This window comes from Aulonocara sp. 'chitande type north' Nkhata Bay, linkage group LG12 (genome assembly GCF_057382095.1).
Source record: "Aulonocara sp. 'chitande type north' Nkhata Bay isolate Kocher_YH1m ecotype deep benthic linkage group LG12, A_spYH_male_GT1.1, whole genome shotgun sequence".
NCBI lineage: Eukaryota > Metazoa > Chordata > Actinopteri > Cichliformes > Cichlidae > Aulonocara > Aulonocara sp. 'chitande type north' Nkhata Bay.
Window position 1 is genome coordinate 28,294,236 of NC_141355.1, and position 23,639 is coordinate 28,317,874.

At 40.3% G+C, this 23,639-nt stretch overlaps 1 protein-coding gene across 1 annotated transcript in view; it reads right to left on the bottom strand.

The window, feature by feature from the left end:
• Positions 1 to 4,559: 4,559 nt before the first annotated feature.
• The window catches only part of commd10 (COMM domain containing 10), a 66,530-nt gene continuing 47,450 nt past the window's right edge, over positions 4,560 to 23,639 (bottom strand). The window contains exons 6-7 of the mRNA XM_086312940.1: positions 5,342 to 5,401; positions 4,560 to 5,131 (exon numbers count right to left, since the gene is read on the bottom strand). Of these exons, the coding sequence (XP_086169066.1) occupies positions 5,093 to 5,131; positions 5,342 to 5,401 (99 nt within the window). The 3' untranslated portion in view covers positions 4,560 to 5,092. The remainder of the gene's footprint in view (positions 5,132 to 5,341; positions 5,402 to 23,639) is intronic.

Sequence of the window (23,639 nt, forward strand, 5' to 3'; positions counted from 1 at the left end):
CACTTTCTACTGGAAAGAACATTTTAAACGTTTTAACAACCAAGCACACATAAGAGACAATGACATGCAAAAACAAACTGCTCTTGACACGACACAGATTTATTATGACTACCTCTCTCCCCGCCATTGTTCACTTTCTATTAGCTGCTCATGGCGTGCGTGTCCATTGTGAAGGGTTGCTCGTCATAAAAGACTGGTGCTATCTGTGCAACTTAATACTACTGTTGTGACTCTCAGCCGTTGTTCATCTCTTACAAAAGACACTCATGATCTTGTCTCCTTTGTTGTTGGAAAGTAGCAGTTGTCAAGCAGGCCCGAGACAAGCGTAGCTGTAGAGACGGGGATTAGACATGTGAACTTACTGTACACACACACAAGCTCATTGTCCACTGTTTAGACATAACGCCTTTATAAAATATAATAATTATACAGACAAATGCAAACATCTATGCTGAACCAAAAAAGTTACATCTATTTTACTTCATGTACAAATTGAGCTAGACAACATGTTTTTGGCATAATTGGACAAATAATCCATAAGAACCTTTCCTATGAATTAATTTTTTCTGTTAACTGGACTCTTGTACTTCCTCTTGGTCCTCTTTTTAGATTTGAGAAGATCTTGCCTGTGATAGAAGACTCTGACCAATCACAAGGCTAGATCAAGTGAACAGTGAAAAAGTCTGCATATGAAAAAAGATGCAGTTAAGCAAATAAATTGTATCTGGTTACTAGAGCTTCAAATACAAGGTGAACCAAAAAGTTTGCACTGATTTCCTTTTAGAGCTTATAAAGTGTGTGCATATGCTAATCTGATGGGAAGGGCTACAAAAACAGAGGGGAGAGACACATGATGACAGCCTATTCTGAATTTCTGCCTGTAGATTTCCTAGTTAAAAGTCAGTGCAGAGCACCTAATCTTGAATGCAGTGCATGTATAAGCTAGTTTCTAATGTAACAGTTATTCTGTACCTACAAGTCTTTGTTATTTCTGGCTCTGCATTTCTTTATTTCTACTTTTTGGTTTGCAAGACCTTACTCCATTTACATCTTTAGATATTAGCTTTTGGTCACAGCAGCTTTAAATCAGTACCCTTCAATGAAATTGCCTCAGTTTGCCCAGATCAAGTACATTCATGTGGCACTTTCACATTCCAATGTCAAAAGTTTCAACTTTTCACATGTAAATGTGCAGTGAGGACTGCTCGCCAACTGCTGAGTCTGAAATTGAGAAAGCATCCAATTTTATACAGACGTGTTCTACTGACTAGGAAGCACCATGAGTAGAGTTTTCTCATTTGTAACAATTTGCCTCAAACTAAACTGGCGACATCCAATGACGAACCCTGCACAACCTGCAAGCCACCATTTCAATGAGCTTGGAATGAATTTCACAGGGAGATTTTTTTTTTGCAATGACCAGGCACTTTAAAGAGTATGGGTAGGTTGTGTTACTGCTTCTTTTTGTATTTGCTCAGTCTGGGTTTTTCTTGGTGTAACAGCTTGCGTAAACATTGTTGCAACTTACTTTTAAAAAGCTTCCCTATCTGCAACACATAAACCTGTTTTTTTCTACTTTACGTAGAAGGCATGACTGAGTAAAAACGAAGAGGAAAATTGAGTCAGTGTTGTGGGTAGTGGCGCACTACTGAGTTCAATTGTTTGTTGGCTTTTCTGTATCCTAGAAGGGAACTATCAGTGTCTGTCATCTGTGGCTCAGCGCTGTCAGCCCTACAGGACCACAGCCACATATGGAGGTAAGCCCATTTGAGACTTATTAAAGCTAGACAAGTACAGCATCCCCCGACTAGCTGCTTCGTAAAAAAAGTGTGTTCCTCTCTGCGTGGTGTCCAGCCTGACTTAGTTTGCCTCATAACACACACCAGAGCAAGTAAACTGCTTTGACAAGTACACGCAGAGACCCAACTCACCAGACATTAATACACAGGCATAGACACATACTCCTCCTATTCCTCTCATTGGGACTGTGTGTGCTGTATCTTGCTGGATCTCAGTGTGAGTCTCAGTGTGTGAGTGTCTTTTTTCCTCATCTTTTTTTTTTTTTTCTTTCCAGGCATCCATCTCTGCATCTCGGCCTTGCCATCTGTTCTCCATGCTGTGGAACATGGCGCTCCCTCTGGCTGCAGGCGTTTTCACATGGTGGCAAAAATTGTCAATTGTGGAGTTTTTAAAAAAAGGGAAAAAAAGCTGAGGACAGAAATTGTTTAGGATGTGGTCTAAAATGCCGCAATTCAGACGTGTGTAAGGAGTGTGTGTAAACATGTCTAGTTTTGATCTTGTTTGAAAGGTGTGGATTATTTATATATACGTCTTTGCATATTACTTTGGAAGAAATAGCAGTTTTATCTTTCCTTTTTTTTGCACTATATTTAAATAGTTTAACAGTTGCTACACTAATTGGCAATTACTGGACCTACTGCAAGCAGGGTTCCCATAGTAAAGTTTTTCCATTTTAAAAGCTGGAAGTGGCAGTAATTTTGTTTGGTTGAGTGCGTATTTTTGTTTTTATCATCTGTCTACCTGCTGATTATCCTATTAACAGAGCTTGCCACCTGCTAAAGTTGGACATAATCAGCAGTAGAACCACATGAAAAGTTGCCTTCTGACTGAAGGAGAACTTTTTGAAATGCAAATATAGTTTGAGATTTTTTTTTTTAAACATTTCCAAAGCAAAGACAGGCATGAGAAGTTTCTCCTAACGTCATATTTACGACTCAATTTCTCCACCACTAATCTGGCTTTAGAGCAGCAGCTTGGGGTTAAGAAAAGCAGCTTTCTCCCCAACATCTTTCTGCCAGGAGGAACCAGAGGGGTTCCTCAGCCAGGTGGCATTTATTATCACTCTAGTGTGTTTTGCACACGACTCATGAGATGTCTCAAATGACATATCCAAGAAGCATCCTGATCCGAACCCCAAGCCATCTTAACTGGATCCTTTGAGCTCCTCACCCTCTGGCAAAGGAAAATTCCAGGCATCCAGCAAAGAAAGCTGATGTTTTTCATTTTTGAGTGTTTCTACTGATCTAAAGCCACAGCTTACTAACACCAACACAGCAATACACCACGAATCGCCGGCTGATGTTATCCTGACTCATTAACAAGACTTCTGATGTATTTGCAATAACAACCTGATCCAAAAACAATCCCAAATAATTTGTCTTCAGAGAGCCACAGACAGAGAAACTAAGTCACAGATGGCTGGAAAGCAGCCTTACTAAATAAATGTTGGAGATCAATGTCTGAGGGCAACACATCAATATCACCAGCAAGAAGCATGAATGCTTTCTTGAAGTTAAAACGCCATCTCTTAGTAAACAAAAGAAGAATCATGACAAGGTACAATCTGTTTCTTGTATGCTCATAAATTGAACTTGTAATTAAGGCCTCAGTCACACAAGGCAAGGGGCTGGTTGTCCTGGCAACCTCTGGTTGCTAGGGAAAAATGTATATTCCCCAACTGGTTGGTGAGTGGTCGCTGTCAGCCCCCGAATTAAATTGGTCACAAAGAGGCCACAGCACCCAAAGCTTCCTTGTCATGGCTTTGGTCATTAACAGACTGGTGCAGCTGCCCATAGCTTGTATAGAAGATGTCACGATGTTTGCAAATACTTGCCAACTACTAGCTGGGCAGAAGGCAATGCTAAACAGTGTGTTGCAGTTTTCACAGTTTTGTGACTGCTCGGTTAGTAGTAAGTGTTTGTGGGCGAGTTGGTGCCTTCCATGGAAGTTTGGGCGACTATGGCAATCTGCTGGTGATTAAAGTTATTACAAGGAGGTCTCCTTTGCCACCAAATCCACCTTGTGACTGCCCGGAATCATTTTCCAATTATTTGAAGAATATACAGGCCACCCTCCCAGCCAGTGATTGGGGTCTCTGAATAGTCTCCAGGCCTGCATCACTGGGGCTTTTACAATCAATCTCACCCTAACTTCAATCTCTAGCAACCACTTGCCAGTCTGTCAGGGAGTACACATTTTTCCCTACCGGTGGTTGCTAGATGTTGACCTACTGTTCCCTCTCTGGTGCCTAACGGACTTAAAATTTCAAAAGCCATGTGACAAACACTACCATAGGTAAACAAGTTTGAACATATACACAAATAGGAACTAACACCATATACACGCCACTGACTCTACACTTTACAAATGAAATTCTTCATTTTGCCAGACAAAAAACCCCCCCCAGTCTAACAGATCGAATCACCAGAGAATGCAGAGAAGAGCTATTGGATAGATCTAATAAAGTAAATGGGTTCACTAAAGCTCCAGGGGAAAACAACACCTGGGAATTAGGGAACTTCTCAAGCTTTAGTTCAGTGTGGACGCGAGGAAATTATGCACATACAAGCATACACAAAAGGGCAGACGCACAAACAAGGACACAGTCATACACCCATGTTCTCACAGACACACAATTGTGCACACAGTCTCATACACACAATCACGCTGGAGGTCTGCTGTGCCTCCCAGAACTCCCATCTGTTGAACCAGCAGTCCAGGTTGGTCTTAATGAGAAATAATGAGCCTTCACTAAATAACAACAGCTTGGATGGATTTCACCTCCACTTCAGATTTTATTAGAATGCCATGGAGAGTAGTTCATTCTTCAAGCTACACAATGTATTTGTTGTAGTTCAAAAGACATTTTGACATTTAATTTCCTTTTTTTTTTTTCTTTCTGAGAGTACAAAGGAAACTTGAAGCTAAATGACTGTTGGCACATTTTCATCATCTACATCTTGTTATAAGGAATGTATAAGGAAAGCAAGCATTAATTTACTAGAGGGTGGAGAAAACATTATTAAACAAACTTGTTCAAGTACAACTCATACTGATGAATTTGGGGTAATTTCCCGCTATAAAATCCAGGCTCTGAGTAATGAGTGCAAAAAGGAGTTCAAAAGGGAACTCATTTCTTCAAACTTGACATATTTCTCAAATAAATCAGAGCACAAAATTTAATTGCTAGGCCTCTAACAGCTGCATGGCTGTCAGCAAAAACACCATTAACATATAGTTCGTGTGCTTGAGTGTGTCTGTGTGTGTGTGGCTGTACAAAGTCCAAAAGGCATCATGTCAGGGAATCCAGCTGTCCTTGGACGATTTCGAGCTGAAAGAAAGAGGGGAAATGATGAGTTTTTGGAGCGAATGTGTGCACAAAAGAATGACACAAAGAAGGAGAGGAAGTCTGAAAGAGATATTTAAAAAGATCGAAGTATGAAGGAGTGCAAAATGCAACATGGATACTTGGCACAAAAACACGAAGATGATGTGGCATGAAAGTGGCACGGACACACACACGAAACATAATGAAACAAACCTTGTTGTACAAATCAAGCAGTTGCTGGTGGTTAAACTCCACGAAGACATTTTCCTGAACCTGGAGAGACAGAGAGAGAAACGAGGTTAGAGACAAGCAGAGAGGCATGACATTTATGGGAGGAAACAATCGAAAAAGTAAGAAAACTTCAGAAATATACAAAAGCAGCAGCGATGAGGAGAAGCAGCGGCGATGAAAGCACATAGGTAAGAGGCATGACGCAGATTTCTCGAGCTGGCTTCTTGCGCTTTCTATAAAAGCCTTCATCAATTATTACTGGTCTCTGACCAGTATGCACCATCTTTTAAGTCTTATCCATCAGTTGTTTAAAAATACACAGAAGAAAAAAAGCTGTCCACCATCTTGCACAGGGAAAACCCATCACTGTCTCCATTCTGTTGGCTTACTTTAAAACCGTGTCACCAACCGTAGTACAAAACTACACACGACTCAATAATACAGGACACTGCTTCTTCTACACTGTCAAGCATATAAACCATCATCCGCTTTCTATATTAGAATTAAATAAATCAAATACTCTTTTTTCAGTTTATTCTTTAACAATGTTTTTTTTTCCCATTTCATAAAACAAAAAATATCAAGTAATATAGATTTGAAACACCATGAATGCAATCATGTGATAGTTTAATGAAATTAGTCCTGTTCAAGAAACATTTGCATATGCATGGTGTGACTTTTAGAGCTAAAAACATTTCGATTCATTTGTCTACATTTTTGCTTTTACCAGCAGACAGGTGTAGTGTAATGTCACAAACAGCGGGTCACCCAGGGGAAGCTCATACAGCACACTGACGTGAGGTTAGCACACTGCAGACATTCAAGAAAGAAATGTGTGATTTGAGTAATGGGGAGCCTGTGCCACAGTAGATCTTTATGTCTAACAATGCCTCTGGCTCCTGTTATAGACTCAGGAGTGAAGTCATGTTAATGATGGATCACGAAAGTTAGAGGAGCTTTTGTTTTTTTATACATTAAATGATGCATTTTTCATCTGTGAAGCTGGAATATGAAACTAAGATACATGAACAGTCCAAGTTTGCCTTTAGTTTCATAAAGTTTACTACTTTATGTGCTAATTCTTAGGTTAACACTGGAGCCTTTTTTCTCTGCAGACTCTGTAGAAAACTACAGAACCAAGGGCAACCATCACTGAACTACCATCATCATCATCGTCATCATTATCCCATCAGAAACTCAGACTCAACGATAATCCACCTATGTGAGCGGGCGTAATGGGGAGACACTTTATCAACACCCATCACAGAGAAAATGAGAACAGCAGTTTTGTAGCCAACTAAAGTGCATTTATTGATGTTACCCTAAATGTACCAAACTCTGATCCAAGAAGGATAGCAGACAGGAGGGAAAAGACAGAATGAATGAGATAGACATGAAGGGGAAAAAAAGGAATTAAATAAGTTCATGCTGAAAGGCAGTAAAACTAAATGTGGGTTTTCTGATTGTACACTCCCATCTAAAGCTCCACTCCCAGCAGTTCGGTGCTTGGAGACTAAACGGAGCTTGGGGGCTTGAAGCTAACTGGCTGGCTGGTTGGGTGGGTGGAGGGAGGCCATGTGTCATGGTAAATTAATGACAGAGATATTAATTAGAAGCTACATTAAAAGTCCATAAAAGAGAGAACAGAGGGCTGTTATCTCTTGTCAAAGCTCCCACTCGACAGCAGCTTCACAACACAAGGAAAATGTAGGACAGCCTTGAATTTAGCTACAGCTGAGGGAGCGCTGCAAGGACAGCCCAGCAGGTACTGAAACAACTAAATAAAGTGTTGTTACTGAGCGAGATAAAATGAAAAGAAGATGCACATCAAAGAAGATCTACGAGGTGATAAATCATTTCTCAGAGGAAAGACAGTTGCCGTTAGGAAATGATTTGATTTGAAGGAAAAAATTGTGCATGCAGTGAAATTAGTTGAATGATGAACACGTTTTGCTTCCAGTAGCATTAATCAGCCTCAATTCACGCAACTCCCTCCCATTGATCTCCACTGTGGCAAACACTATTATAATGAGCAGACTCCTGTGCTGCATAATAACTTATCTCGGTTAACAGTCTTTAAGTGTGCTCGGGTCACAGCAGCACCAGGAGACTTGGTGGAAAAGCAGAAATAAACACTTGTCAGCTGGCTGAGCTGCCTATTGTTTTCTGACAGAGGTAAGACAAGGGACAGCCAAAATGACGGTTGTATGTGTGTGACTGTGATCAAAACTAACCTATGAGAAGAAAAAGCGTACAACAAACCGCAGTAACGCTCGGTGTCTTCATGTGAGACTGACACTGTGTTCTGATAAGATTTTCAAAAGACTGCTGTGTGTGTGTGTGTGTGTGTGTGTGTGTGTGTGTGTGTGTGTGTGTGTGTGTGTGTGTGTGTGTGTGTGTGTTTTATCTTGGAAAACGCATTCCTAAATGTGTATGTGTATGTGAGTGTGTGTTTGGCCCATCAAATTGTTCCTCAGGGTTGAGATTTTGCCAGGCAGTAACCCAACAAGGCTCTGACAGATCTGGGCTAACACTAATGGGGATAGGATGCATCATCCTTGTCATCACAGCCCTGTACAGCCCTAAAGTAGGCGCACGCACGCACACAGATATACATAAACGTTTCATCTGTCGTAGTGCTAAAAAACAGAAAACAGGATAAACCCATTAACATAATCACAGAATCACTTGCATCTGGTGTTCCATATGCACTACATGTTAAACCGTATATAGGCTAGACACTGAGGGAAACCCAAAGCACGAGGGAGAATGAACAAGCAAAGGCGTAAATTAGCAAATAAATGACCTATAAAGTCATAAAATAAATCAACAAAACTCCTTGAAATATATCCTTGAAATGTAGGACAAACTTTTCTTCTCTCAGTGCTAAAAGCTCTCAACAATGTCACTTGTACAATTCTCAAGATGAGTCAACAAAGTCACAGAGGATAAAGACTCTTTGGGGATTACAGCATAACTCACCATGAGGACACCCTGTTAATTCTTTAGTCTCTGGACACTTGAAGCAAAATTACAACATGCACATGATTTCCACAGCTCTGGCCTTCAGTGCTATCAGTAATAACAATGTTATGTCAGTTTCTCCAATCTGGATGTGTTGTTCGATAGCAGAGAAACAAAGACAGTGAGATATTAAATGGATGCACATTATAGGAAATGTTATTTAGAAGGGAAAAAAAGGTACCATTAACGAGGAAACTGGCTGTAATGTCAATGTAACATCATTATGTAATAAATGGTTACTGATATTCTGGCTGTGTTCACTTGAACTTTTACTTTTAAATCGTGGTAGACAACCTGTCTAATTGGCAGCTTTAAAAACTGGACCCCAAACATCCACCAGATTCACCAAATTTTTTATTGCACAAAAATTGGGTTAAAATTCTGTTGTGATTATTATTATTTTCGTTATTCCATTTTTTATATATGCCTTTCATCCCCAGGACTGCCTTAATTCTTACAGGTACTGGAAACATTCCTCAGAGATTTTAGTCCATATGGACATGATAGCATCACACAGTTGCTGCAGATTTGTCAGCTTCACATCTATGATGCAAATCTCTCATTCCATCACATCTCACAGGCGCTCTTCTGACATCTGATGACTATGGGGGCTATTTGAATACAGCAAACTCACTGTCATGTACACGAAACCAGTTTAAAATGATTTTGAAGCTTTGTGACATGACACGTTATCCTGCTGGCAGCAGCCATCAGAAAATGGGTACACTGTGGTCATGAAGGGACATGATCAGAAACAGCAGTCAGGTAGGCTGTGGTGTTTAAACGATGCTCGGTTGGTACTAAAGGGCCCAAAGTGTGCCGAGGAAATATCCCCTACATCATTACACTAACACCTGGCCAAACTGCAGGTACAGAGCAGGATGGATGCATGCTTTGGTTGTTGCTGTTTTTGGCAGATTCTGACCCTACCCCAGCAGAAATAAAGGCTCATAAGACCACACACTGTTTTTCCAACCTTCTACTGGTCAGTTTTGGCAAGCCTAGGTGAACTGTATAACAATTTCCATTTCTTAGCTGACAACAATGGCACCCTTGAAGCAAACGAGCTCTAGTTGCTGCTATAGCCCATTTGCTTCAAGGTTCAACTGTTGTATTCAGAGATGCTCTTTCCCCTACTTTGTTTTGCAACAAGTGGTTATCTGAGTTATATCAGCTCGAAGAAGTATAGCCATTTTTCTCTGTTCCTCTTCGGCAATACAACCCTTTCTCTGAGAGATCTGCCACTCACTGAAAATTTTTCTTTTACCGTTTTCCCCTTCTGATGCTGGATTAGATATAAGCTATTTGTATTAAGGATAAACTGTGGCTGTTGCTCAGGAGGCAGAGCAGGTCATCTACTAATCGGAAGGTCGGTGTTTCGTTCCCTGGCTGCTCCAGTCTGCATGCTAAATATCCTTGGGCATGATACTGTGAATGTGTGCAAATGTTAGACAGAAAGCACTTAAGCACAAAAAGGGCTTATATGAATGCATGAATGGGGTATGTTGTATAAAGAGCTTTGAGTCCTCGAGTAGAAATATATAAGAACCAGTTGCACAAGTGTACCCAATGAAGTGGCTGGTGAGTGTATATAGTTTTCAGAGATGGATTTCTATGAACTTGCCACATACATTTGTTGCACCCAGGTGAGGAAACCTAGTAGCTCCAGTCATCCCCTGACTTTGTATCCAGAGCTGCAAACACCAAATCTTTAAATCTTTCACAAATACACTGAAATATTTCAAAATTAGATGTTGGAATTCATCTCTTTTTCCACCAGCATGACATTTGTGATTCATAGTGCAGGTCTGGATGAACCTTAGATAAACTTCTTAGGGTGACCCGACTTTACTGGTCCATTGACTTTCCATCGAGTGTCACAATCAGGTCAAATAAATATCGGCATATTTGTATGACAGGTGTGTTTTCTTTCGTACAACCTGTTTACTCTTGGCCTTCTGAGTTTTTTGGGTTTTTTTTTGGCTTGTCATATTTTATTTTACAGATCTTAGTATTTCTGATCTGAGACATTACTCCGAGGAACACAACAAAATTTGACCATGACCTAAAACCTAAACCCAAACTGAAGCATTTTAAACAAGAATTTCCCCTTTAAATAAATATGAAATGGAAAAACACTACTCCTCCTGAAGCTCAGAGGGGCAATCATCTACTGTCATCTAGACGAACAACGGGTAACTGCAGCACTGACGTTGAGAACAGAGCAATTTCGTGTTATTCAGCTTAAAGAGGTTTGTTGTATTCTTGAGTGTGTTCCAATTGATAAAGAAAACGACACTTTCAACAAATGGTGCTTTTATCTCATCAAGTTGTTACTGTGGCCAGTTCTAACAATTTTAAAGAGACTGTGGTGGACAACATGGAGCAGTAGCGGCTTTTAATTCACACGAGTTCATTGGAATGGGGCTAGGAGGACGCAAAAACGCACTCTTCATAAATTATTTGCTCCAGTACAATAAAGTAAAGCTTGGATTTGAAACACTTGTCAAAGGAGTGATTTTTTTCTTTCCTGAGTGCTACACAAAAACTGGATTTCTTACTTCTGACAAATATAAAACAAAGAAGGGCATGATGGGAATAAGGAATGGGAGAGTGAGTACAACATGAAAAGAAAAATAGAATGACAAAAAAAGAGAGGATGGGAGAAATGAGCAGCATACTGAAAGAGTAGAGGACAAAGTGAAGAGTCTCAAAGACAGAATAGTATCTTAAAGGGTAAAAGAATTGTGATTATCTAAGAGAAGGTTCTTTGTGACAAACAAAAAAAACCTCTTCTATTACTTAAATACAGAAATTTGCAAACCAGATATAAAAACACAGCTGTGGATAATTTCACGGAGAGCGATAGAGACTCAAAGCGGGCACTTTGTCAGCTGTCTGCTGGGTGAAGCAATCTTAAAATATGCATGGCAGGGTCGATACCAGACAGACACAATGTGAAGCAAATCAGACTCAAGTGTTGAATACAAGTGACAATCAATCTTCTGCAGAATAGTTAAATGATATGTGTGGCCGTGTGAAGGGGCATCACAGTGGTGCCGCGGTGAACACTGTCACCTCACAGCAAAACAATTTTCGTGTTTGATTGAGAGCCTTTCTGCGTGGAGTCTGCGTGCCATCCCTGTGCCCGTACAGGTTAATTGACCATAACCTCGAGTGTGAGTGAGAAGGGTTTGTACTCTCGCATTTTTGGAAGATTGTTTGCAAATTTAAAGTTAGGTTCTCAGAACAGCAGTTTTTTTGTGTTTGTGTGTCTATTTTCAAGGCACATTCTGTGAAGTTCAGGGTTGACAGCACTCACAGTCCTCTGTGCAAAAACATGCTCACTGTACAGCTTTGTTTTGCTGCTGCGCTCACGACAGTTTCAGCTGAAAATAGTTGTGAAATACGACTGCGCTCGTCTGTATCACTTCTCAAGAAGTGGCGGCATTTACAATACAAACACTGTCCTGTCATGTCTGAGGTGAAACTAATCCTAACTGTGACTAACCTAATTATTTTGATCCAGTGCCTGTGAACACAGACCCTTAAATTTTTCTGCAAGATGAATTCACGAGTTATTTTTTTAATTCTGGTGCAGCGATCATCACGTGATTACTTTCTGTAACTTCTCAGCCTGCCTCTGTCTCTGTGTGTGTAGAAGCAACCAGCTGTGCCATAGACATGACACTATCTGGGAAAAAGCATTTCCCCAGATAAGCGTTTTCCCTCTGGGGCACCCAGATACCCATGTGGAAGGTTTTTAACATGAAACTTGGCATATCTTCCAGAAATGATGTCACATTCATGAGAGGTCTTAATTAGCAGAAAGAAAAACATGAAGGTTGTGAAAAGTTAAAAAGAAAAGACTCATCCTCTTGGTATTTACACAAACTGTAAAGAGTAATAAAATATTTTTAGGCCTTGATATGTCCCACATGTTTATGGCAACTGACATAAATGATTTAAGAAGTTTTGAAGCCACTGATTCTGACAGATTTTGAGAGCATTAAAGTTGAAATATTTAGCACGAAAAAATGTTTTGCAGTTCATCTCAACCAAAACAAATGTGATGCAAAAGTTTTAATGAAAAACTTTGAATAAAAGTGTTATTAACCTGCCTTTCTGGTTCCTTTAATACGACACAAGAAAGAAAGAGTTGCTCTAATTTCACCAGCTGAAGAGCTCTGCAGTAAGAGGATACGGTACAATCTCTATGACTTTGCTGCATTACAAGTTTTCTGTGACTATGAGCTCTTTCAAAGTTTGTTCAATCGGCAGACTCTGTTGACTTTTCCAGACAAAGAAATCTCTATTCTGAAAGACAAATAGATAGATAGAAAGGGAGATGGATTATGCAGGAGGTTAAGCTGTTGGATTTTCCAGGCCCTATTCTCACCACACACACACACACACACACACACACACACACACACACACACACACACACACACACACACACACACACACACACTTGTAATTAGTGACCATCTTTTGATGGGAATACACCAGCTGTGACACCAGCTCTTGGACCTCAACTGCTGTGGAAAATATTATATTTTAATATACATAAAATGATTTTAAAAAATTTTAAAAAAACTACAGCGGCCTTGAGAGGTCAAACACATTGCAGCGTAAGAAAACACCCGCAAATAGAACAATGTTGGAAAAACCTTGCAATACACAGCGGAAATTAGGGAAGGTAATGATGCTACAGACACTCTGTAAATGGCAGAAACTGAAATATGTGAAAGATTACACTGAGACACACTTAAAAGAAGTGGAGGATTCATCGGTACTGTGAGGGGGAAAATATGCACGTTAATGTGTGTTCTTATTGCTTTATTCAGATAATACTGTAGTTACAGGCAGCTGCTCCAGCTCAGTGTTGACTCCTCTAAATCACTTCTTTTTTTCTGTTAATTTGCTGGTCTTTTCTTCAGTTTCAGTGTGTTTGACCTAAGGTAAGATGACCATGGGATCGTTGCCTGTCCCACAAGGCTGTGAAAAAAAATGTAGGTACTCAATAAAACGAATTGATATTAAAAATTACTATTGGATTAGGTATGCATTGGTAACAGCAATAGTCCCGTCTTCACCTCCTCCAGTTAAACGACTTATAACCAGCATGTTTGCAGACTGGCAGGCACTCGCAGTGGAAGTAGTTCATACCAAGTTAAGCCCCAGTCACCCAGGTTTAGATAGTGACCTAGTAGCAACCCGAAATCCTTGCGATGTCCGGTAATTGCTAAATGACCAAAATAAAAATTTTCATTTGCTAGCTTATTTTCCATTTGCGGTTGGTGTGTTGGAATACACATTTTTCCCTAGCGACCATTGGTTGCCAACCCGTCACTAGGCCTGAGTGCTCGGGGCTTTACTCAGTACTCATATCTCAGACCAGATCCATCTTCAGACTTTAACTTCATTTGAAACCACAGCTGTAAAATTTGGGCTTTGCATAACTAGCGCTGTTATTGTGTTGACAAACTATCTGGACAGACCGACATAAAAACATCTGCCAAAGTGCTCAAAACCCTCTTTGTCCTTCTTTGCCCCTCCAGGGCCAGACTTTGTCGAGATGACACACAGACACACAAGGTGAAAACAATACAAGCTGTGCTTTGGCGGGTGGTTACAAATACACCCTTCCCTTTCCTGGTTGCTATACGGTATTTTAAAATACACATATGTTCTTTGTTTCAGCTTGGCTTCACTGAACATACAGAGCATTAACAAAAAAAACAAAAAGGAGCAACAATGGAATGAGCGTTGGTTTATCTTATTCTTGTGGCTCCAAGTTGTCTTTATGCTTGACAACTCTCTGTAGCCAGTTTACAGTAAGTCCTCTGTACACCCCTGTTTGTCAGTTAGCCTAAAGTGCACGCATCACTGCAAACCTGTCTGCTTCTCTGTGTTCGTGCAAGCCAAATTTCACAAGCTCTACCTGGTGTCTCTGTTTCTTTCTGTCATCTTGCTGAAGGGTGATCAGCAGGAGTTACTGAAAGAGGATACGCTCGTCTTTCACTGTGCATGCAGACAGGTGATAAAACTGTGGCATAAAGACTGAGTGGCGTTTAGGAGAAAACAGCAATTACATCAAATACGCTGGAATCTCATCATTGTTGATGTACTTAATAAAGTTGCATACTAAAACTTCCTTTAATATCCAAATTAACAATCAAAACACATCTGTTGCATCACAGCAAAAAAACAAAGTCAAAATCAAGTGTGAGCCTAGTTTATTTATATATAAGAGTGCTTTTGGTTTGTTTGGTGGCGCATGTGTTTCCATGTAAATGGTTGTAAAGGCGCAAAGCTGTCTGTCACTAACAACTCAAATACTGGCAGGTGTGCTGACAAAACAGTCTTTAAACCTCTCAAACATTTTTGTTGTTTGCAGCACAGCCACAGGTGTGCTACATCCTGTTTCATGCCACGAGTGCTTCTGTCAATGTGTCTATCTCATCAACACTTCTGAAATTTGCCTAGATTGCAGCCACCTGATTCACCTTGTTGGATGAAGAACTCAGGTGGGAAAATCAGAGACAGGTCAAAGTTGCAGCTGAGGAGAAAAACTAATTTGTTTAAGCATTATACTGTGCTGGGGAGCTTTAAACTCATTATGGCACACCAATCAAACAAAATGTAATGTATCATAAATCTAACATGTGCTGTAACTACATTTTCGGAACAAGCACAGGGTGCCATAATAAGACAATTACAAAATGGTGACTACTGACCCTTAAAACTTCCAAAATGTCATGATCTATTAGAGCCAGCATTTCTCAAATTAAGGCATGTTGCTGGGTATTCCCTCAGCCAGTTAGTGGACAGGCACAATACATGGTATTAGTATTCAGAAGGTTTTATGGGGTAAAGCATGATTTGCAAGTAAATTGTCACTACTGATTACAAGACGTAATTAATACAAAGATGTTTCTACTCAAGAACTCCACCCAGTGAACTGAAAACTGCCCACAGGTTACAGATTATAGAATTATCCTATCCTAGCATCCAACATTTGCACTATTTTTGCGTTAACAAAAGTGCTACCTACATAGAACTTCAATAAAGTATGACATCCTATCTCTGCAAAACCACAAGACAATTACCTGCTTTTTTGTTTTGCTATTACTTGCAAAAAGGGCGACAAGGTTAAAGATTGTTTCATCTCCCTGAGCCGTCAGTGTCTGACATTTTTGTCCTCACATACACCACCATTAGGCAAAGATCAGAGTAGTTCAGTGCTCTTCAGTGCTGTGATCTAACTTTCGTTTTAGATATCTGATTGCCAGAAAAGTGAGTCGAAAACACTGAAATACTGGTATTATTTTAACTTTTTTATTTTATATTGTAGTAGTAAAATGCACAAATAATAATAGAAATGTGAAAAGCACATTTTCAGTAACATTAAATCTTTCTTTTAAAAACATACAGTGTAACAGTACACAATAGCTCTTATGTTCAGAAATGTAAAAAAAAAGAAATCACCAGCTCAATAATTAACCATGTTTAATCTTCCCATGACCCATTGAGACCATAGCCATTGAGAAAAAGCAGTCTATAGGAGCCACATATGCTCTGTGCATAAATGCTGAAAGAGGGGCAACCATTAACTGGTATCCACTCTACAACACTGCCCTGTAGCCATCACACAGTGACAGACATGGAACCTCAAAACGTCAGCCATTCACCAAAAGCCCGTTGAGTGCAACAAATAAGAGCTGTCAAAGCCAAACACTAGAAACTGTCAATCACCTCTGGTATTTATAACAGAAACGGGCACGAGCAGATATGCGCGTACACGTGCACTCCCCACACAAATACACAGAGAAGAAAAGTTATTTTCCAAAGCTCTGTGAGACTTATGACATACAATAGATGACATGATGGAAAACCCATCCTGCAAACGGTAAGTCAGGGGCCTTCTGAAAACATGTAATGGGGCCAACACGTCACTCAGACTTTCTAATTTCTTTGATTTGGAAAAAAAAAGAAGAAAAAAAAAAGCATCGAGCAATAAACTGGCCCACTGACTTTATCCCTCTTAATATTTTCTTCCTTTTCCAACTGTCCTTTTGATAAAACCCTCATTTTCTCTAAACTCTGAAAACCACAGGGAGTAACTAAAAGCATAGAAGAGTGGAGTGCACGTCAGGGGAGACAGTGGGAACTTTGACGTCAATAAAAAGATAAATAAAGAAGGCAACACAATAAACAAACTGTAGCTCTTGTTTTGGTATGAAGACAAGAGGAAGCAGCAGGTTCTAAGCCCAGCGGGTAGGATTCCTGAAAGCACACCAGGACACACACATCTCTAACTAGCCCCCACGACAACAAACAAAACATAACACATATATTATAGGCTCGTGGGGACATATATACACAAGCATGCATGGGTACAAAAGCTCACCCACCCAATAACACAAACAATAACCATATACATATTTAGGAGGAAGTAACTTAGAAGAGTTGCTTTTATGTTAAAATGCTATAAAAAGCACCGTTTGTTTGCATGTACACTAACACATCAATTACCCTCTGGATGTTATATTAGGCCATTTATTATTTAAAAGCGGTTGCTGCAATGATACAAATAAATAATTAATATTTTCCGTGTTGGTCTGGGTGAATATGTCAGTGGCCATTAATTTCTGATGAAGGACACCTGCTAAGTGGTTCCAGTTAAGCTGTCTGTTCATTGTTCTTGATTAATGGGTAGCCTCTATCTCTATCTATCTAAGTTTGCCACCGTGTTACAACAGTTAGCGAGTTAACCAGACGATACCAAATTAAATAATTCACACGAAGCACGGTCTAGAACAACGCTCACAACTGTCAGTGATCTGGTTTTTTGTTCTTATCGTAACACCACGCATCACACTGTAGAATCCTACGTCAAGGTCTTGGAGCAGCTGCTCCCTGAATTTCCTCCTGATGAAACATCTGCTTGAAAGATTGGGAAGTCCTGTGTTCAGAAAGTCGAGCGAATTTCTGCCCACTTCCACCAGGAAATTCTTACCCAACTTCAAAACGTTGGCTCAGGTGGCACTAAAACTAATTCTAGTTTTGAGTGGGGCAGTAAAGCCTAAACTCATAGTTTAGAAATTATAAATTAAACTGGACATGAAAAGCAGTCACTCTGGGGCCAAAACTTGAAAGCAAATGACAATCACCTCTGTAGGCAACCTCTTTCAAGTAAGCATCTACTTCAAGTCTTTCTTTTTTATCAAAACTGCTTGTTTAAGCACAAAGACTGTGGTGTTTTAGTAACATGGGAAAAAAATCATCTGCTTTCATGTGATGCCTCATTTTCATCTCTTCTGTCTACCCCCTTACAAATGCACACTCTGTTCTCCATCTATCCATTTTCTTTCGCTTATCAAGGTTTCTGAGAGGCTGGATCTATCCCAGCTGTCATGGGGTGGGGTGCAGCCTGGACTGGTCACCAAAGAGACAGACAACCATTCATGCTCGCATTCACATTTACGGTCCATTTAGAATCACCAGAGATTATTAGGAGAGCATGTAAACTGCACACAGAGTTGGAGCTGGTAGATTTGAACCCAGGACCCCTCTTACTGGGCCATGACAATCCTAACTGCCACACCACTGTTCCACTAATGCGCATATCTTTATACTCAGTCTGCTATGTTGGTTATTATTGTGATTGTTTCTTTTAAACTACTTCAAGTATACAAGAATTGGGATGCAACTAATAAAACAATAAAACTGTGAAATGTGCAGTTAATACACCGAGAGTCCTTCTAGCACATAGAAATGAAGCATCTCCCCTATGAAAAACTGCACTGCCGACGCTCTGAATGTGAAACTACAGGAGTTTAAAACTGCTGTGCACTCCAACAAGTCAGATAAAAAGTACAGTGTTACCAACCTACTCTTCTAGTAACCATAGTTTAACTAGATTTAATGTCAAGACTAGAAACAAGGTGTTTAAAGCCAGACAAGTGTGTTACATTATAAGTGGTGAAGAGACCAACCTCCACCCCTCAAACCTCCCTGCATCTCTTTCTATCAGTGCATCCCTCTGCCTGGTTACAAAAATGTTGTTTGACATCCAACTGTTTTTTTTGGCTCTGCCTGACAGGATGGGCAAGTGAGCAAACCATCTTTCATCCTCCACAGAGATGGAGTCAGCCTGGTGCACAGTCAACAAACTAAGAATCATAAAAACTAGACTAACGCCCACAAGGAAAACCCAAGAGGCTTTTCTGTTTGAAAAGTCTAATGATCTGCTCAAATCTGATACAATCTTTAAGAAATATCACGTCACGTACACATAATGTCTCTTGATATAAAAAACATGACAGGCTTAGACTAAATATTGTCTCCTCCACCCCTAAACCTATGAAATATCCTTATTATTTAACACCTTAGGCATTTACCCAAACCCCAACATTCAAAGCAATGCTTCGGGTCAGCCCCCTGACACAGGCCCAGAGAGCTATCAGATAATGTCAAGACATTAATGTGAGGGCAGCCTGCAGGCTCACTGGCCCCCATCACTGTGGGAGAGATGAGCACAGAGTCGTGGCTTGTCATATTCCAATGTGCCAACAAGCAGTACCCACCATGGCCAGCTGACAGCTGACTAACAACCTGCTTCATAGGTCACTCAGTTTTCTAGTTTTTAGTCTTACTCAATGCAAGATTATGTTAATTTTGTAAATTATGGTTCCTGTTATTGTCAGAAAGGAGGATGAAGCAACTTTAGGGTTGGTCGACCTGCAGATTGACAAGTTGCTACCACGCGGGCATGCAGTGTCCCTCAGTTTCTTAGTCACCTCTACCACTTACTCGTCATGACTAGTTTCAAAAGCGCTCAGCTAAATGCTTTAAAAAGTTATCTGAATAACAAATGGGTGATGTCACAATTGCCAGGACCTGCCAACACATTTGCATGTTCTAAATATTTACTTAATGTATTTTAACTAGGAATATATTTAATTTAACTACCTAAAATGTACTTTTAGCTGTTATTGTCAGCTAAGTAGTTCTGACGCAGGTTATTATTGTTCCAAATAACTGGCAGCCAAGTTGGTATCAGCTGAGCTTTGAACATCTCCTTTGGTAAACCCAGTTAGAAAGCGTCGCACACACAAATCACAAGTTTGCAGACTCACAGAGATACATCACTGCTAGTACGTGACCTCCTTCCTGTCACACATGCCATGTGGTTTCACAATCACTGCCCTCAGATTGCAGTAGCATGAGGTGAGGTTTTGCTCCGTCTCCTTCTTCCTGTTGAGGTAATTTCTGCCTCCCTGTCCCGCTTTCATCTTTCCCCCATCTCTCACTGGCAAGAAACACTACCCTTTCTTGATGTATGCTTTTTTCTTTATCTCTGTAACTTCGCCTCATCTCCTGTCTTGCCTTGCATTAAGTGACGTCTTGTTATAAACAGCCCATCAGTGAGCTGTCCATCCGTAACCTGCCCGTGGACTGACATTTATTAGGAGTCAGCTTTGCCTGCAGTCTCCCTGCCTCGTTCTGCATCCCCACATGAATACAGAGAACCAATTAGAGAAAGAACAGGGCATATGTAACGTCTACATGCTCAGAGAGGTTAAGCCACATACACAAACAGATATCTAAACAGAGACAGCAGACAGATGGAGGAATGGACAGAGAAGAAGAGGAGAAGGGGACAGAGAGCAGATGAAAGAAGATGGGAGTAGATGAGAAAGAAAAGGGTGCAGGGGAGGATTTGAATGAACCTCAATAAATAGAGAAATAGAAATACTACCTACGGTGCTAAATGGCTGCTGCAACAAAGGCAGAGAACGGAAACACACTAGCTAAATAAACACACAGCACCTTTATTCAAGAGATTAAAAACACTGGGAGACTGCAGACAAGTAAATTGTGCAGCAAACTCATTCAGCAATGATGAGTTTTGACATTTACCATGAGCAGCAGGAAGCAGCTCCTGGGGCTATACAAATAATGTCCTCAGTGGTGGACTGAATAGAACGAGGGATATTTTGCCTATTGGTTTAGTCCCACATGGATGAGGTCACCTATGTCCTGCCTGTCCAGTTTCGGTGTTTGTGCTTGTTCCTTATTTGTTTGTGTGTGTGTGTGTACAGTCCACCACATCCTGTGTTGTGGCTAGAGACAATGGGACATGACTAGGTTTCCACATCCGCCTCTTGAACCTTCGCATGCTATGCAGCAAAACACAGCGCAACACAAACACAAACACAAGTGACTTATTGATGATGAGCTCCATGTGACGGATTAATTTAGGCATGAATCACACTCGGACGAGGCAGGGAGACACAGAATGAAATAAACTCCAGTTAGGTATGACATCTGGAACAAACATTGTTCTGTCTGCCTTAACCTTACACGAACAGGTCTTCACTTTGAAAAAGTTCCTTCTGAGCCTAAAAGATCAGAAATGCAACACAGAAAGTTTATTGCAGGCACAAGTTGAGAGACTGTTTGCATTCCTTACAGCCATCACATTATCTCCCCCTGAACAAGCAAAGACTTTTCTATTACACATACATTTTCTTCCACATGTGCAACTTTGATCACGTACCTTGCAGAAGTCTAATGCCTTCAGAGTAAATCTCCCACTTTGAAAAGGAATCTGTGATCAGCTTTTTTACCTAAATTATGAGGTTTAAGAATGTAAAATTTTAATCTAGGTTTCCAGTGACAGCCTTTGAAAATATATGGTCATTGAACTTTAAATTAAAATCCCTACATACGCCGTTTACTCGCCAGCGTTTTTCCTTAATACTCCTCTTCTCGGGACGGTATAAGCAAAAGTGCTGACTGATACGTTGTGTTTTCATCATAATCGAGCTACGAAAACACATCACAAAAGACTGCCTGAAATGCAGTGAACTGGAAAAGATATTTTAGTTACCTGTCTCATACAGCGTCCAGGATCATTTAATTTCTTTGCGTTGGGATAGACTGTTTAATGTCTGAGGTTTCTGTAAGCACTATTAAAGCAGAGACACACACAGGAACAATATACCTAATATGGATACTTCTATTTTATTACCAACTATTATCACCACGTTGAAAAATATGATCCCTAATCACAGATTTTTCTCACATCATGCAGGCTGTTATTAGTTTATGTTCACAGCATAGTACCGCACAATTTCATTCTGACTGGAGGATTAATTAGCATGATGATTGAAAACGTGGAGTGTGTGCAGGACAATGCAATGCTTTTCACTCCGCACGTAGTAAACTTTATTAACAGGCAGAGTGGGTATAAACATGTGGAAAATAAATGGTTTATGTACTAATAAGTGCAAGCACACCGGTAAAGGTTTTATTTAGATTCTTAATAGTAAACCTAAATGTCTAAAAACTAAAGAGCGTGAATTACTGCGTAAACAGTAGTAGGTATGTAGGTAAACAATAAATAAACAGTGGAAGCCACTTGATCAGTGAATTCTCTGCTAAAGGCAGTGCCAATCCTAACGCTGTATCTCAAAAGTTTAACGAAAGTGATGCCAACACACACAAAAATTGATTTAGACTTCTGTGGGAAATCTACATCTTCACTCACGTAGTAACCGGACACTTCTTATATGCCTACACTGCAACCTACTACACCATGCAAGTTGTAATGGTATGTGTCGACCCAATGTGTAGTTACATTTCTCTGGAGGTGCACATCAGGTTACGTAGAAGGTTGTTGTGTAGGGTTAAAATGGGCTTCTGGTTATGGCGTAAGTTTTTATGACTTGTTTTGGCTCATTGCACTGACCAGAGGAAAACAGGCAGAATTTACATGGATGCTGAGATAATAGTCTAACCACACAGTCAGTGTAATGCCTGAGGAAAGAGTGTACAGAGGGACACAAAGACAAACAGAAAGAGACAGACAGGCAGCAACAGTGGAGCTGGGTCTGAGAGAGAACAGTGCAGCGCCTGCCAGAGGTCATTTGTCAGGCCATTAGGTTCACCAGTTAATGCAATAAAGGAATAATAACAAATTCCCCTGTAATGTCCAACACAGAGACTGGCTGTTAGTGTGGAGTCCTTTTTCACCCACCACTTCACATCCTACACACATATGAATACATGTACACACACACACACACACACACAAGCACTGTCTTTTCTTTCTGGGTTTCTTTCTTTCTTGCACACATACACACAGAGCTGACAGTCTCTAGGTGGGCAAGGGTGGGATTTTCACACGCCTCACTCCCCAGAGCACATTCAGTACAGTACAGAGCGTGGCAGCAGGACATACACACAAAGGCTGGGATTGTCGGCACCCCATAAGCCACTCACTGAACTAGAATGACAGAAACACACTGAAGCAAGGATGCACACACATACACAGGCTCCTTGGGGGCATGCCTGAACACACACACACACACACACACACACACACACACAGATTCACATTTTTCAGAAGTCAGCAGAGCAAAAGCTTTGCCTTTTGGGGCCCCACGACAAGAATGAAGACATCGCCATACAGATTCATTATTTCATCCAAAAAAAAAAAAAGCTAATTATGCAGCGATGCAATCACTCAACAACATTAAACTCACACACTCACTCTTTGGCGAGCTTTGGACTCAGGCATGTTGTTTACAAGCTCAACAAACACAATTTCAAATAGAACCAATACTCTATATGCAAATAATACCCTTATCAACCTGCAGTCAAGCCTTTGCTAACTTTAATGCATTTTGACAAAAGTTCAGCTGTTCCACTTTGATGGCCCTCCTGCAGAGTCATACATTTTTTAGGCATTTTTAGCAGTTAATTCATAAATAATGACCAAGGCCACAAAGGACTCTGGAACCTAACTGAAATAAACATCCAAATCTCACTTACTGTTCGCTGAATAAAATATTCTGCTCTCCTTATTTTATCAAGCATAGCAATATGAAAAGCTCCCTGTATCTCTGTCAAACATGGATGGTTTCTTTCAGGACTGGCTGTTGACATGCTGTGCTGAAAGATTAATAGAGAATGGATAAACAGTAGAGAGTGGCATATGCACTAAGAGTGCTAATTGTTAAATTTCCTTTCAAAGTGTGGTTTGTGCAGTTTGTTACAGACAACACTTCAGTTTTGTTTTTTTTACATTTTAAGTACATTCTTATTCTTTTCTTACTTCTTTACTTCATCCCTCAGTAGTTTAGTGTCTTCCCATTAAAGGCATTATTTAACTTTTGATGCTTTTTCTAGAAGCAAAGTGACACACTTAAAACAGCATGCCAAAATATGCTAAAAACAA